At 32.9% G+C, this 16339-nt stretch overlaps 1 protein-coding gene across 1 annotated transcript in view; it reads right to left on the bottom strand.

Annotated features, from left to right (window-relative positions):
- ADGRB3 (adhesion G protein-coupled receptor B3) overlaps window positions 1–16339 on the bottom strand; it is a 696487-nt gene that overhangs the window by 133029 nt on the left and 547119 nt on the right. The window contains exon 20 of the mRNA XM_081296489.1: window positions 12579–12681. Coding sequence (XP_081152615.1) covers window positions 12579–12681 — 103 coding nt within the window. The remainder of the gene's footprint in view (window positions 1–12578; window positions 12682–16339) is intronic.

The following is a 16339-nucleotide window of genomic DNA, read 5'->3' as shown; positions in this document are numbered from 1 at the left end:
AAAAAAGATCTAAAGAGAAACACAACATACAAAATATAAAAGAAAAATATAATATACCAGTTTTCATAAAATTTAAAACTTTTCAGCCAAAGATGATGTTAATAAAATGCAACAATAAGCCACAGAGAAAATATTCCCTCTCTCTCTCTCTCTCCATTTCTCAGACACACACACACACACACACACACACACACACACACAATTTGTGTTCAAACAAGCCAAGTAAAAAAGAAGTAAAGACTTGGAGAGACAATTCACAGCAGATTACGTAAAATGGCCAATAAGCATATGAAGGTACTAAGCCTCACCAGTTATTACTAGTTAGTAAGGAAGTATGAATTAAAATATTGGCAAGGAGGTGGAACACTGGGAGTATTATACAATGTTGCTAAGAGTACAAAATGGTATGACTACATGGAAAAACTGTTCAGCAGTTTGTTTCTTTGTTTCAGTAAAAAACACTGGAATCTACCTTTAAACCCAAGAGCTCTACTTCTGGTTATTTTCCCAAGAGAAAAGAAAATGCATGTCCTTACTTAGACTTTTTATAAGAATTAGGGCTGGGGATATAGCTCTGTAAAGTGCTTGCCTTGCATGCATAAGGCCCAGGTTTATGCGTAATAATAAAAAATCTGAAAATAGTCTGTCAATCAATTGAAGAATGGATAAACAAATTGTGATATAGTCATACAAAGGAGTAATATTAGCAATATAAAAGAATTAACTACTAATACACCCACTGATACAGATACTTTTCAAAAACAATTCATTGAGTTTAAAAAGTCAGAACAAGAGAACTCATATTGCATGATTCCATTTATATAAAATCCTGAAAAGGATGAAGACAGAAATCAGAACAATGACTGCCTGTGGAGGATGGGAATTGACTAGAAGGAAGTCAAGAAGAATTTTCTAGGGTGAAGATAATATTTCTCATCTTGATTGAAGTCTTGGTTATATAGGTAGGTAGTGGTCAAGACTCATCTCATGTCTCACTGCATTTCACTACACGAAATTTTGCCTCAACTTAAAGGGCACAGCTGGGACCCCCGGAATTCAGTCCCTGGTAACCCCCCAAAATAAAATAAAATGAAAATGAAAGGGCACAAACCTTCTATTGAAAGATGATTAAATTCTAGAGAGCTAATATACAATATGATAACTCTAGCTAATAATAACCTATTGTAATTGCACATATGGTGCGATACTACGTCATATACAACCAGAGAAATGAAAAGCTGTGCTGCAATTGTTGTGTACAATGAATCAAAATGCATTCTGCTGTCATATATACCTAATTAAAATAAATAAATTAATTAATAAAAGAATAATAATCTACATTATACTTTAAATTTATTTTTCTGCAGTACATAGGTAAGTTAAGTAGGCTAGCCTAAGAGTGGAAGAAGACTAGCTGTGGCAGATGAACAAGAATGTGAGAAAGCTGAAAGATGGAGGGACAGGCTGTATGCTAGGCAATGCACACAGTGGATGGGACAATTTTGAAAATGGTTTTGTTGATAACTGCACCAGAATAAGAGGCACAATCCAGGAACCTCGCTGTTGAATTCTCACTTTCCATATAGTATTTCTAGTAGAAAGCCAGCATAACAGGGATTCTGAAGGATTTTAGGTAGGCAAGTGTCATGATCAATTTTAAAAGATCACCAGAGTGTTTGTGGAGAATGTTTAAGAAACTTGACAAATGGCACATGGCCAGTGAATGAAGAACTTCAGGCCCTTCCCTTAGAGCAAGTGAAGGTTTCATTAAGTCTGGAAGCATGAGTCTCTCTGTAGTAGTATTAAGTACAAAATACACATTTCAGCCCCAATTAAGCCTTCAGACTACTGTGACTTTGATGCATCATGGTGGCTTTATGAAAGACCAACTAGATCACTCCTAAATTCCTGCCTGACTCATGAGAAATGTGAGGAATGTAAATATTTATTGTTTTTTTAAGCCACTAACTGTAAGGTAATTTATTAGTCAGCAACAGACAACTTGTATAGATTATCTTTTTCATTGCAACAGAGCAAGCTCTTCCTTTTCTATCTCCTTTTCAGCTTTATTCTGGAGGTTAGAAAAATATACAACAAAACTTTTTAAACAGACATAGATGTTCATCCATATGAAAAAAAAAGAGCAGAAAACCAGAACTAATTTGTATTTCGAAAAAGCAGTAACATCATTCTTACGCATTAGGAAAAAGTCACTTTAAAAATACAAATATAATTTAGTTGGCAATAGGCATGTTAAGTAGATACAAATCGGATTGTTTCAAAACACTCTGTTGTATGTATGTATGTCAATGTACTATCTACCAGGCACATATATAGAGATATGTAAAAACAATGTACATTGTAGCTTAACAGAACACTTACAGAGGCCCTCATTATGAATATTAATAAAATAAAATTCTTTTTATATTTCTACTCTTAGAGCTAACTATTTCTTCTTTACAGTATAATTTAAACTTTAAGCTTTGACTCAATTCACTAGAATAACTATAAATATTATAATTTACTAATTTTGAATTTCATATACCTAAAATTTCATGATTAAGACCTAAACTCAACTCAATCATAGGCTTACTTCTTTCTTTAAGGCATAAGACTTAAAATTAACTGACTAGTCATCACAAAAGAAGTAAGAAACAGACTTTAATCTTCAGTTATTCTTACATTTTTTCTAATTATAGGGATTATTGTTTGGTCTTTAGTTCTAAATTTTGCTATAGCAAGGCTTAGGCTCTGATCTACATAATAATATACAACTTTTAGTCTAGAGGGAGGTTTAGGTAAAAAAAAAAAAAAAAAAGAACTGCCTCTGGGTGAATTTAGTAGAGAATTAGTTGGACTCTGCCCTCCCTATTTTCTGTTTCAGAGGTTACTTCTCTGCCAAAAATTGTCAAATGAAAGATTTTCTCTAATAAAGGCTTTAACATTTATTGCTATCCTTTAAGATGTTTTCTTCTACAAAGAGATCCAGCTTTGTTGTTTCATGTATTGGGCATTTGTTAGCTACTTTTAGCTTCTTCAATTTATAAAATGCCCAGTTTGGTTGTGAGTGATGTGATTCATGCTTTAATTTCACATTTTTATACACTGACAACCAATAGTCACCTCAAGTAAAGAAATTCTGTGTTTAGTTCTTGCTCTAAAGAAGGAATTCAAAGCAATTTGTACCCCTTTTATCTCTGTAGAAGCCTTTTCATAGACTGCCAAAGGTCCCCTGTTCCAGTTCTTCAGGCTACACGGGCTAAACCTTGAGTAGACATTTTAGAATTGAAGGCTATTTTTACATAAAAGCATCAGCCTAAAAATAAACTGTCCTCAACTTTACATTGTAATTCTACTTTTCTCATGTACACAGATACTTCTAGAAAACTCAAAATCACCCAGAGTTGGCAAATGACAGTCAAATTCAACCACATATTTACCTTTTTGTCTAAGGTCACTCTAGCATTACAACCATAGCGGGGTAGAATCAACACAGACTGTATGGCCTTCGAAGCCTAGAAAGTTCTATGACTTTTTAGCCCAAGAAGTTTGCAAGCTTTGGGGATAAAAAGTAAATTGAACTTTCTAGGCTTTGAAGACCATACAGTCTCTGTAGATTCTACCCAGCTATGGTTGTAAAGATTCCTTTCCCATACTTTCCACAGGGTTTCAATCTCCTACTGAGACAAAGTTTGCCTTGGCCATAAGATCTTCAGTGATAACCTAAACTCTACCCTTTTCTCCTCCAGTTTACTCCAGAGAATCCTAGTCTCATAGCTATAAAAAGAACCATTAATGACTCCATAGCTTCCTAACTCGAGGACCTTTCATTTTTTGTGTGAGAATATTTGGTAATAAAATTCACTTTCTGAGGTTTTATTTATCACTTTAAAATTTTACACTGTATTAAGAATTACCACAAACATTATCAGCTATATTTCAACATGATTTCCTTATCGACATTAGTTAAACTTCTGATCAGGTCATAGTGTCTATTTAGAAGGAAAAGGTGAAAAATCATATATTGGGATATGTATAATTTCTGTGCTGGTTTGACTTGAAGCAGGGGGAGCGGAAATATTCTTTACCCTTTCTGCAATACTCCTGGTATGCCACTGAAATTCTCAAGTGTACTTTCAGATATTCTACATCAAGATGAAGTCTGATTTATCTCATCCATCTTTGATCAAAGTAGGGTTTTAAAAGTATTCAGTAAGTCTTCAGCGTTTTCCTCAATTCCCTTATCTCATCATAAAACAACAACAAGAATAACAACCAAAAAATGACCTGGGTTGCAATTATTCCAAAATGAGGCTCCCAATGCCAAGTAGCTACACATCTGTTATTTTATCCCTCATTTAATAGACAGAGACACACTTCATTCATTTCGGCCACATTTATTTCCTACCATGTATAAAACAAATACTAGTAATAGTGGTTTTAAAGTCTAGAAATAGAAAAACATCACTCTTGAGAATCACAGTGGACAAGATTAATCAGTAAATGAATAGTATAAAAGAGTGTGATAGGTGCTAGAAGTAGAAATTTATTGTGTGCTACAGAAGCTGAAAGGAGTGTAGATAGGGTTCACTGAAGACAATTTGCATGAGCCAACATGTGGACTAGGACATAGGAAAAGCAGTTCCTATGTATATAGGATACCCTAGAAAGCAGAGATAGGTCCCCCAGCAGGGGCAAAAAGGGGAGACTGAAAGTCAGCTCTCACTGATAAGCCAGAAAATCTACTTCAGGTATATCAGCCTGGAGGGCAGAGGTTATTTTTGTACCTCATCTACTCATAAGGAGTGTCTTTTTCATTTTTCATAGGCAGCCCCTGAATGTGGGTGATGTTCAGAATATGGAGTTGATCTCACAAGCCCTGTAGACCCATTGTAGAGTTTTAAGCAGGTGATGATAAAATCAGATAATTGCCTTTGTCTCTAAATTTAATATCTTTCTCACAGCAATATGGAGGATGGGCTAATGCAAACAGAGGTTCAGGAGGAAGAACTAAGTGGGAAGAAAGTAATGTTAATCCAACTGAGAAAAGTCCTGAAGGCCAGGCTTAAAGCAGGGGTGAAAGGGATGGAAAATAGAGTCTCTTCACATTGCCTGAAAGATAATTTGGGATAATTCCCTGAGGACAGACTGACATAAGGCATTGAGAGTGGGCATGGTATTCTTCAAATTATTTGCCTGTTCCTTGGCCAAGATTGGATTCTACTTCTTCCCTTTTGGATGAGGGTTTACTCTTTGGAACTTTTGCCTGGCTTTGAAGTTGGAGTTAAGAACACTCACTGAATGTCCACACTGGTCCTCTTGTCCCTCAAGGATTTTGGACTCCTGACATCTCATCTCAATGTCAACATTTCAGTAACTCCTACTGTCAAATAGTTGCAATTTTCATCTCCTTTGTCATCTTTCATATTGATATTTTCTCCTATTTAAAGCTGACTTTAATTAATGGTTTCTGGTTCCTACCACACAAAACTGGAAATATATAACCAAGAGAATAGAAGGTTATAGAGGAGCAGGAGCATCTCTGAAATCCCACTGCCTCTCACTTCATTAACTCCCTACCAACAAAATAATTATCCACTGCCAGTAGCCTAGAGAAATTGAGAAACTAACCAACCACTTTGTTCATTCTGTTCCTTAGGAACAGAATAAACTGTCAGGAATCCAGAAGAAACTAGCATAGTTAGTAAGATATTCCAAAATGGACTCAAATGCATTGTACACAAACTATGCCATTTACAAAAGTCACAGCCACTCATCAAATTCGATTTTAATATATCTAAATAAGACTTTAGCTTCAGCCAATAGGATCATACACATTTGAGAGCTGATGAGCACACTTGGGACATTATTGGCAGGATAGGCCTTATAGAAAAAGAGTTATAACTAAGCACATTTCTTTTTTAAGGTTAAGAACATTATTTCATATAGCATATCAAGTAAAACGATTCACATTTGTTAGGTTGCAGGGTCTCCTTAAATAAAATCCAGAAAACAAATCACTATTACATCATGACATCAATCACTTAGAGTTTAAAATGGGATCCAGGGAAAAATCTTGTTTATGGCCATATAACCTGAAATTTTGTCTACAATGGGAGTTTTATTCCTTGTAAAACTATAAGCTACTAGTTTCATAGGCTCAGATTTTGAATTTGAATAAATTCATTTACTTGTATATTCAATTATGTGCTTCTTGTACCTAGATGACATGCTGGCAATTAATTTAAAAATAAATATATCAGGCTGGGGATGTGGCTCAAGCCCTAGCGCGCTCGACTGGCATGCGTGCGGCCCGGGTTCGATCCTCAGCACCATATACAAAACAAAGATGTTCTGTCTGCCGATAACTAAAAAATAAATATATATATATATATATATATATATATATATATATATATAAACTTTGTCCTGACCTAAGAAATGGATAGTAAGTTAAGAAACAGGTAATGTAAAATAAGATAATGGTATGTATTGGAAATCATGAATCCAAGAGTAGAAACACGTAAGCAGGGAAGACAGAAGAGGATATCCTTGAGGTTGAAAGGACTGAGTAGAGAGTCAGAGAATGCACACAAGCCAGAGGGAGAATTTTGAGAGGTCAGATGGTGTTGTGGTGGAAGAAAACTGATCTAGGATAAAGTATGCCATGGAACAGGAAGCCATCAATCGATCTTGATGAATTGCAAGCAGTTTGATGTAGTGGGTATAATGAAACAAAAGTCAATAAAATAGAATGGGGATGAAGAGATCCTTACTGTCATGTTTAATATCAACTTTTCCTCAAAATTATAAACTACAGGACTCTTTCTCAAGTAAAATTTATTTATGAGTTATATTATTACAAAGATAAGCAGTGAATAAAAATCATCCAATATTAAAATTTGCCCCACTCATTGTGAGCATAATTTGAAAATCATCTCTTTAGGAGATGACACAATAGTAAATGTTACAGAGGGGAATGGAGTGGTCCCATTTAAAATTTGATTCTATCCCTTGGCTTCTAGCTTCTAGGGTAGAGAATGGGCCTGATGATGTTGGAAGTAGTAATTGTGAAGGTGATCTGTACCTGAGAGAAACAAGAAGTTGGGCTTGAGAGATATTTAAGGATTCAACTGGCACAGGTAAATGATTTATTAGATTTGAGGGAGAAGGAGATAGGGAGGATAACTCAAAGTTCTAGTGTCTATAATTACTTTAGCGACAGAGAAGTCATGCAACATTTACAAAATGTGTTGGGGTGGTGTGAGGACAAAAGTGGTGAATAGATAATTGGATAAGAAATCCAAAGTTCTGGAAGAAAAGGACACCATCAGATGTGCATCTCAGAGTCGTGATCATCATCGCCATAATCACAGCTAATGTTTAAGGAATACTTACAAGTACTAGGCTCTGGAATACATGCTTCATGGGTACTGTCTTGTATAACTTTGACAAGAAGCTGAGATCTAGACATGTTGTGTGTCATGCTGCAGATCACAGAGTAGGAGAAGTGGCAAATTTAAGATGCTTAGATATGTCTTAGGATGCTCTTAACCATCCCCAGACTGATACCTCTCAAGGAAGCATGTAGAATGCTTAAAATCTCAAGGACAGGGCATGTGCTTTAGAGGATATGCAGGGGACAGAATGGGTAACTAGGAAGCACATATTCAATATTCCTTCTCAAAATCTGAAAACAGGTAGTCAGTTAGAGGGCAAGCATATCAGTAAATGTGTAAAGAGGTCTGATCTATGGCAAAAGAAAGTCATGGGAGAGTTAGATGCTTATTTCAGTTAAAAAATATTCAAATTCAAGATTTTACTTTTAAACAGCATGATTCTGATAAAACAAAAGCCTCTTCCATTAGAACAGTCATAGTCTTCTAATTTGGTCACCTTTACTCATTATCTCTTGACAAATTACTGAATAAATAGCACTTTTATAAAAGAATTAACAAGGGCTGGGGATATAGCTTAGTCAGTAGAGTGCTTGCTTTGCATGCACAAGGCCATGGGTTCAATCCCCAGCACCACACACACACACAAAAGTAAATAAGTACAAAATTAAGTAAAACAACTTTGTAGAATATGTGACTTTTAAAAAGTGCTCCTAGACAGAGAATTTCTGTATCTTTTGCAAAGCTGAATTAAAGACATAGCTCATTCTGTAATTCAATGCAACTATGAGATAAAGTAACCAATTTTTTAAAGAAAATGTCTGCTTATTCCAAATAATTTGGAAAATTCTCTTCATCTGTCAGTGAGGAATTTTGTTTTGATTCCTAGGTCTCTTGAGACTGAAGATGGTATCTATTTTATCCTCTTACACTTTTGATTATTTTCAAAATATTATTTTTCATGCTTGTTAGAATGTCTGTAATTTTATTGTAATAATCTGGAATTTTCAACATGACATCATATACACAAATGTGTATGTATGTATATACATACACATATGCCAACATGATACCATATATATGCCAGTTTTTAATCCTTAATTGAAAGAGTAGTAGAGGAATACACCAACCATGGTTAACTGACATTATTTTTGTAAAGTCCTTACTTCATAGGAAACAAGGACAACATGATCTAAGTGTATCCATCCACAATCAACCCTTCACTCATAATTAAACTGAAAGTAAAAGATATGTCCTTATTGATAACTCTAGTTAATCAACTATAATGGTTGTATTATTGGATTCCCTTCAGTGAAAATAAAGGCATTCAGGGTATATGGATTGGCTCACACGGTTAAGCAGTTTTATTCTTGAACAAACTGTATATAGATTTCATTTAGGTTTATATCCTGGACTTCTTAGAGGTAGGACACACTGTTTTAGCCCCAATAATTCTGTGTCCAGGCATTGGATTAGGAAGATTTCTGATTGAAGATTGCTTGCCAAAGGTCACAGAATCCTTTTTCTGGAGTGTTGCAATGCCCACCTTTAGTTAAAATATCCACAGAGAGTGGTCAAAACTTCCAAAGGATAAAAACCTAGGGTTTCACTGAATTTATATAAACAAAGTTGTTCCTGGTTTGGTAATAAGTATCTAATAAATATCTGAATGTAGGATAAAACTTTGACTTAGATTTGCTTTTTATCATAATCTGGTAGTGAGGTTGTAGGACAGAAAACTAACTTTCGGAACTTTGAACTGCTTGGTTATTCACCACTATCTAACACACACACACACACACAAAAAAAAACCACCAAAATTTTGCCGAATTTGGCTTCCATCAGTTAAAGTGAGTGTTATGGAATCATTAAAATCATTAATATGACAAATTACCCCCAAACTAGTTTGGAAAGAAGCAGAAATATCTTTTTGTGATTAACAAAACTATTTTGTGAATATATGTTTCTGAAATGATCCTTGCTTTCTGCAAAACAATAGTAACAAATGGTTAATACACACACACACACATACACACACACACACACAATGTGTAAAAAAAAAATTCTTTACAAATAAATGATACATGAACATCCTGGTTGAAATTTTAAATGAATAAAGAGATCAAAGGGCAAAGTTGCTTTATGAGAAAGCTGAAAATATAATGAAGTGAATTATAATTAAATTTTACAAGTGCATTTTAAGAAGAGATGTATGAAATTGTATTTGAAGCCTTACTTTGCTGCCAGAAATTTGAATCTACATTTTAAAAATCTGAATATGTTCACATTTTAAACATAGATTATTTTGCCTAATTTCTATCTTAATTCAAAAGGAAGCAAAGAGACTTTGTAGTAAGATAATCAGGTCAATTAAATTTCAACAAGTAGTTCAGAGAAAGACTCCAGTTTGACACTTCAAAATTATTCTAGACATTAGCATCAAATACCAGTTCTCCTACAAACTAGATATGACAACTCTCAGAGGCAATATCAAATATTTTGGTCATCAAGAATCTCGGATGTTTCCATTTTCCAAGTAGGAAATACTATCACATCAATCAAAACATCAGGGAAGTAAAAAATGGAAATCAGATCAACTACAACAACAATTACACCCACAACATGAAAGACTCCAACATACAACCTAAATATAATACTGTAGCCATTAATTAATACTTTTTATTTTTTTTAAATTTATCATTTATATAGATAACATTCCTTTTTCTCATTCATCTTCTTTTTGGTGTATGTGGGGGGTATTAATCCCAAATACAGTTAAACAAAAATACCTTTGACAAACCAAAATTTCACATATAAACTCAACAGGAACAACTTAGTTCAATTCCAAATATATACATAATAAAATACACAATTGTGCCCATTGTAACACTTAGTATTATCTAGAATGACCTAGAATAAACTTCCAGCTTTTATTTTTCTATTTTTGTCTCTTGTTCACTTTAATGTAAATTGTCCTAAGCTTGCAGAACTGATGATGCAAAATTAACATAGAATAAGAGAAAACCACATAATACCAGCACCACTGTCCACTCCTCCCAATAAGCATCAATATCTAACAGCAGTCAATCTAGAACAGATTCATTATGGTCCTTAAGCCACATGAAATCTATTCTGAAGTTAGTTACCTGGGAAGAAACCAAATATATTTTTTTTCTTAAATAAGCACATAGTACCCATTTCTCACAATCAGAAATGTAAAGTAAAAGTCTTATTTTGCCTTTGATATTCATAATATTTGAAGAATCAGAACAACATTTTTTATAAGGAGGACATTTGCAAATCTGCAAAGGCCAAAATAAGCAGGCAGAATGTAAATTTTTTGAGACAATTTTAGTTTCTGAATATTATTACCATTTGGACCAATACAATATGGTAGTCATTGAATACCTGTAATCACTTAAGCACCTGTAATGCAGCTTGTTCAAATGAGTAGTATTATAAGTATAAAATATGGGCCAGATTCTGAAGACTTTAACAAGAAGGTGAAATATTATATTAATAATTGTATATTAACTATATATTAAAGTAGGAATATTATAGTTTTATTGAGTTAAGTATATTAAAATGAATTTCACCTATTTCTTTTTAGTTTTTTACATGTAGCTTCTTAAAAACTTTAAACTACATATATGGTTTGTATTTGTGTCTTGCATTGTACTTCTATTGGATCATTTACAAAAACCTTACACAGATTCTCAACTATCAATCCTGTTTACTAAAAGGATGTTGTTACGTTCATGAAAACTTTCATCTACTCAAACATTTTTATGCACTTAGCAGTGATTTGGACCATATGATGTGTGCTTTAGACAATTATAATGTGTAGTAAACCTTGCAGAGAATTTATACTCTAATACTTGGCTCAGAACTTGCAAAACTAAACCACATAGTACAGAAAAATTTTTAAACCATATTTCCTACTGAAGATCTCTGGGTGGAAGTTCAAGGACAATCAGTCAAAGAAATAAGAATAGGTAAAGGAGCATTTGTAAAGATCTGAAGCACAGTCCAAATAGAGGACCAAAAAGGGAAAGGTGGCATGAATAATTCATAATTCATTAAGGCTTAGGTCTCATTGCCTCTCCTTTTTCTGTACTTCCTCCCCCTCTGTCCCTCCTCATTTTCTTTCTCCTCAGCTGAAACTCTTGTTTATCCTCATTTTTCATCTGCTGGATATTTTATGGTTTCTGTCTCCTCTCCCCCACCTTCAGTCCTTTTTTTTCCTCCATTATCCTTTTTTTCTATCTATTACTATATGTTTTTAAATTTGTATTAAATATTAACAACATTGACTTGAACTATATTTTAATAGACCTGATATGCTTTCACATCTTTTTTTTTAAGAAGAAAATACACATAAGGGAAATGGTACAGGAGGTGGGCATTCATATATATGAAAGTACTTTTTATTTCTAGGGTGCTCTTTATTAGGTTGCTTTTTTTTAAGTGTCATATTATGGGGGATAAGTTCGAATATTGGCTTTAGTATTTAAAAATTTTTTTAAAAAGATGAAAAAAGAAGAAGCCTAAAAACATGACAACTAAATTTTCAAAATGGTAGTGAACAGAATCCCTTTGAGGCTAGGGTAAGTTAATTTAAGATTGGTATTATGGGTTTCTTAGAATGTATTTCAGAGTTGTTCAGTAAAGACTAGTCTTTTCTGGAAAAAACATGGCCATTCAACTCATATAAATTGGTCAATTTACATAAATAAGATGTATACTTTACATTCTGCTAAAAAAAAGTAACTATATAGTTAAATAACTGCAATGTTGGTTAAGTATCAAAAAAAAAAATCTCTGGTTAGTAAAAAGTATAAAACCTAGACCTACACTCACTTCCACCTAACATTCTCTTTGATTATTAACTATGGACATTTTTAAAAGTGAATTTTTAAAAGCAACATTCCAGATGTTAATAAATTAGACCCAAACACAGGCACTGTATCTGGTTATGAGTGGATCTGATTACAACTGGAAAATAAATCAAACATTTGCTTTTGATGTCTCAAGCCTTTGAACTCATAGAGCTTTGATAGTATGTTTAACAAACATTTTTACTATTATATAGTCTCCAGAATAAACAATTACATTTTCCATAATCAACTATACACCAAAATATAAACACACAAAGAGAATCAGAGTAATTACCAGTCATACCTTATTATGTGTTTGAGTTTGTCCAACCAGTATGAGGATGTTGGATGAGATGATAGACAGGCAGAAGTTAATTAAAATTATGGACCTCTCAGAGCGTATGTACCTAGCCAGAGAGAGAAAGAGTGTCCAACTTTAATATTCAACAGATGAAGAATCTGTATTGTGCAATTGGTGGAATTCATCTGGAAAAAAGAAGCACTAACATACAACCTTCACACAAATAAAAACATGAAAAGTTTTTCATAATTTTTTTTTCTTAGAGACCTAATTTTATATTACATGTCATATTCAAGTGCCTTTCAGACTTATTTTCTTCCTTAGATATTAGTGTGAACAATATGGCATTTCTGAAACAGTCTAACTTTCATATCTGTGATCATGATAAATTCTTATTAGACATAAAACATTTCTTGGAAATATATCCATTAGTGTTATTACTTTTGTAAATATGTGGATATCTGTACATTTAAATGTTTGGTAGTACCTCAACCAATAGAACTCTAGAACCAAAATATAAACCTTATACAGATTCTCAATTATCAATCCTGTTTACTACAAGGATGTTGTTACTTTCATGAAAACTTTCATCCACTCAAGCATTTTTATGCATTTAGGTTGTTAGTTATGTTCCTGAATAACTATTCTAAACAAACAAACAAAAAAAGAAATCTTTATCTTAAAAATGGCTCCAATTAACTGGGCATAGTGGCACATGCCTATAATTCCAGCTGTTTGGCAGGCTGAGGCAGGAGGATCACAAATTTGAGGCCAGTCTCAGCAACTTATCCAGGCCCTAATCAACTTACTGGGACCCTGACTCAAAATAAAAAATAATAATAAAAATAAAAAGGGCTGCAGGTATAGCTCAGTGGTGGAGCACTCCGGGGATCAATCCCCAGTACAAAAAAAAAGAGTCACATTCACAAATGATAATTCACTATTAGGCCAAAACATTAGTTATTATCTACCATTATTTTTAATCCTTAAGATGAAATATTTATAAATAATACGTTACATGGTTTATAAGTACATTAATATTATAAACCATAGCAAAATCTGCTCAGAATCAAATGTTCTGCCAGCTATTTACCCTGAAAGGGTAACAGCTATTTTGTTTCACTGTACCTTGTGGTAAATCACTAAGTGACAGTAACTAAAAGACATCCTTGTACTTGGCTGTGTGTTTTAGCCTGTTCAATTTGTATTAGAAAAGGGAATCACATCCCACAGCAGGCATGGGATTACCTGTGCAATGTTAGGAGGGAGTGCCAAAGATCTGGCACCTTTGTAAGATAAAATCTACCAAAGTTCATGCCCCCACCCACCCCTGCCTTTGAAAAGGATTTAGGCAGAAAGAGGCCCCACATCCCATCACATATTTTAGAAATAAAAGTGAAAGAAAAACAGGATTGACACTAAAATACAAAAAGGAGATTTTATAATATGAAATAAATTCATCTTTTTTTTTTGCAAAAACAAAAAATTTCAAACAAAATGAAACAAATAAGAAAACCCAAACAGGACTGACCTAGGTCAATTCTAAACACAAAATGGCTTCAAGAGATGGGGAACCTTTTCCCTTTGTCCTGAAGATACACATGTAATAAACCACACACTGGCATGCTAAAGACATCATCAGATATTAAGTTGCCCTTCTTTTTATGGTTGGAGCAATTAATATAAGTTTAAGGACTTTATCATATTAACCCTTTACATGATGTTAGTGGTTTCCAGATGATGTTATTAAAAGAGTATTTCAATGATATTTTTGCATTGTAAATATTAAAAATTAGAGTAATAAAAGATCCAGAACTGACCAAACGAAGACTCTGAAGATATTTCCATTTTCATCAATATTGAGCAATATTGGTACCTTACAAATTGCTTTCAAATGTCTCACCTTTCAGTACTTTTATCTACCATGTTTGATATTTTAAACTAAATTTATAGATGCTTCATGTCAACATCCCATTTAAAACAACATATTTAATTGCTCTTTGATGTAACAATATAATTCTACAGAATATATCTATAAATGGAGAGAGCACCCTTGTATTAATTTTTTTCTTTTTCAGTTCTGGGGATTAAATGTGCTATAAGCAATTGCTCTACCACTTAGCTACACATGTAGCCTTGTATTAAAATTTTGAGGAACATTTCTGATAAACTACATAGAATATCAATAAATTCCAAAATAACATTACATATAAAATAATTTCCTTATAGAATAATATGCTTATACATTTTTAAAATCATTATAAAGCCAAAAATCCTAAAAAAAATTATTATTTAAAAAAAAAGTTAAAGGAAACTTCACATCCTTATTACCTTCCAGTAATGTTATAGAGTAAATAAGATGTTTATAAAATGCTTGGATTCATCATGCTACAATTTGCACTTAGTAGTTCATGGGTCTTGACACTTTCAAAATGTGACTATTAGCTCATTTCTTCTATAGGTGAATAGTCATTTGATGACCTCTTAATTCTTAGGGATACAGATTTGTTTCTTTGAACTTTCCTTCTATAATTCTGAATTTCATGTTTAATTTTACTATTATAGGAAATGATTTTCTGGCTTAAAGAAAACTTCTTTAGGAACCAATTAATCCTGTATTTCTATGATTAATTTTACATATAATTTGACTGACATTGTTTATACTAGTGTTAATGATATGTATTGAAGGGTGAAGAGAAGGTGGAATTGGTACCTGAACCCTAAATGCTAAGAAATGGAATTTAGCTCTAAATTCTCCAGGGAGCATGATTTATGATGCTAGCATGATTACTTAGTACTTTGGGCCTTAAATACTCTCTAATTTTCAAAAGGAAATGTCATTCATACAATTGTAGGAGAGAAATCATCTCCCCAGCCTTTGTCCATTTGTATATTCCAGGACAAGATGACTGACTGAGTCCCAAACCTAGGATTGCCTTGCCTACAATGTCACACCTAGACTAAGGTTTTCTTCTATTTCCTGAAATTGGCCATATTTTATCAGATTGTCTGACTTCATCTGTGTTTGTACTACCAGATAACTTTTTCTCATAGATGTAGAACTTCTGTTATGTGCCTGTCCCAATAGGTCAAATTATGTGCATATTTTATTTTTGTATGGGGCATGAAAATTCTTAATATTTTTCATAATTAAATAACTTTGACTATTACTTTTTTGTTCTCAAAAAAGTAAAAATTATAATGGAGAACAATATTGTATTTAAAGGATGATAATTCTAGTGGCCTTCCCTCTTAAATTATAATTAATTTTAATTTTTAACTGATTATTTAAAATTTACAGATAAAAACTTAGAGCTCTTTGAGGTAGAAACATAAACTTTTGTAATTTTAGTATTGAAAATATTCAGAAAGCAATAGGTAATTATCTACCATTATTGTTACTTCATTGTAGATAATTTAAAATAATATACATAGACAAAAGAAAGTTATTTAACATTTGGAAGTATAAAATCCATTAGAAAGTTCAACCTTGTGGTTAGATACTCACTCTCTGTGTGTGAGTAGATATAATCAACCTCACAGGTCTAATTCTTGCTAGTAGAATAAAACATGCTACAGAACTTAGAGAAATACCAAATTTCCATGTAATATCCAATAGATTCAATTTCAAATATCTTATAAGAGAAAATTTCAAACACTTATCTTTGTTTATGAATTTGTCTGATTTCTTATAATCAATTTGTCAAAGTCAATTTATTATACTCAACCAAAAAATCTTTTCTAGAGTAGTGTGATTTTATATT

This window comes from Spermophilus citellus (genome assembly GCF_964194105.1).
Source record: "Spermophilus citellus genome assembly, chromosome: 5".
In the NCBI taxonomy this organism is placed as follows: domain Eukaryota; kingdom Metazoa; phylum Chordata; class Mammalia; order Rodentia; family Sciuridae; genus Spermophilus; species Spermophilus citellus.
Note: the sequence above shows the minus strand (reverse complement) of the source record. Positions and strands in the feature narration are given on the sequence as shown.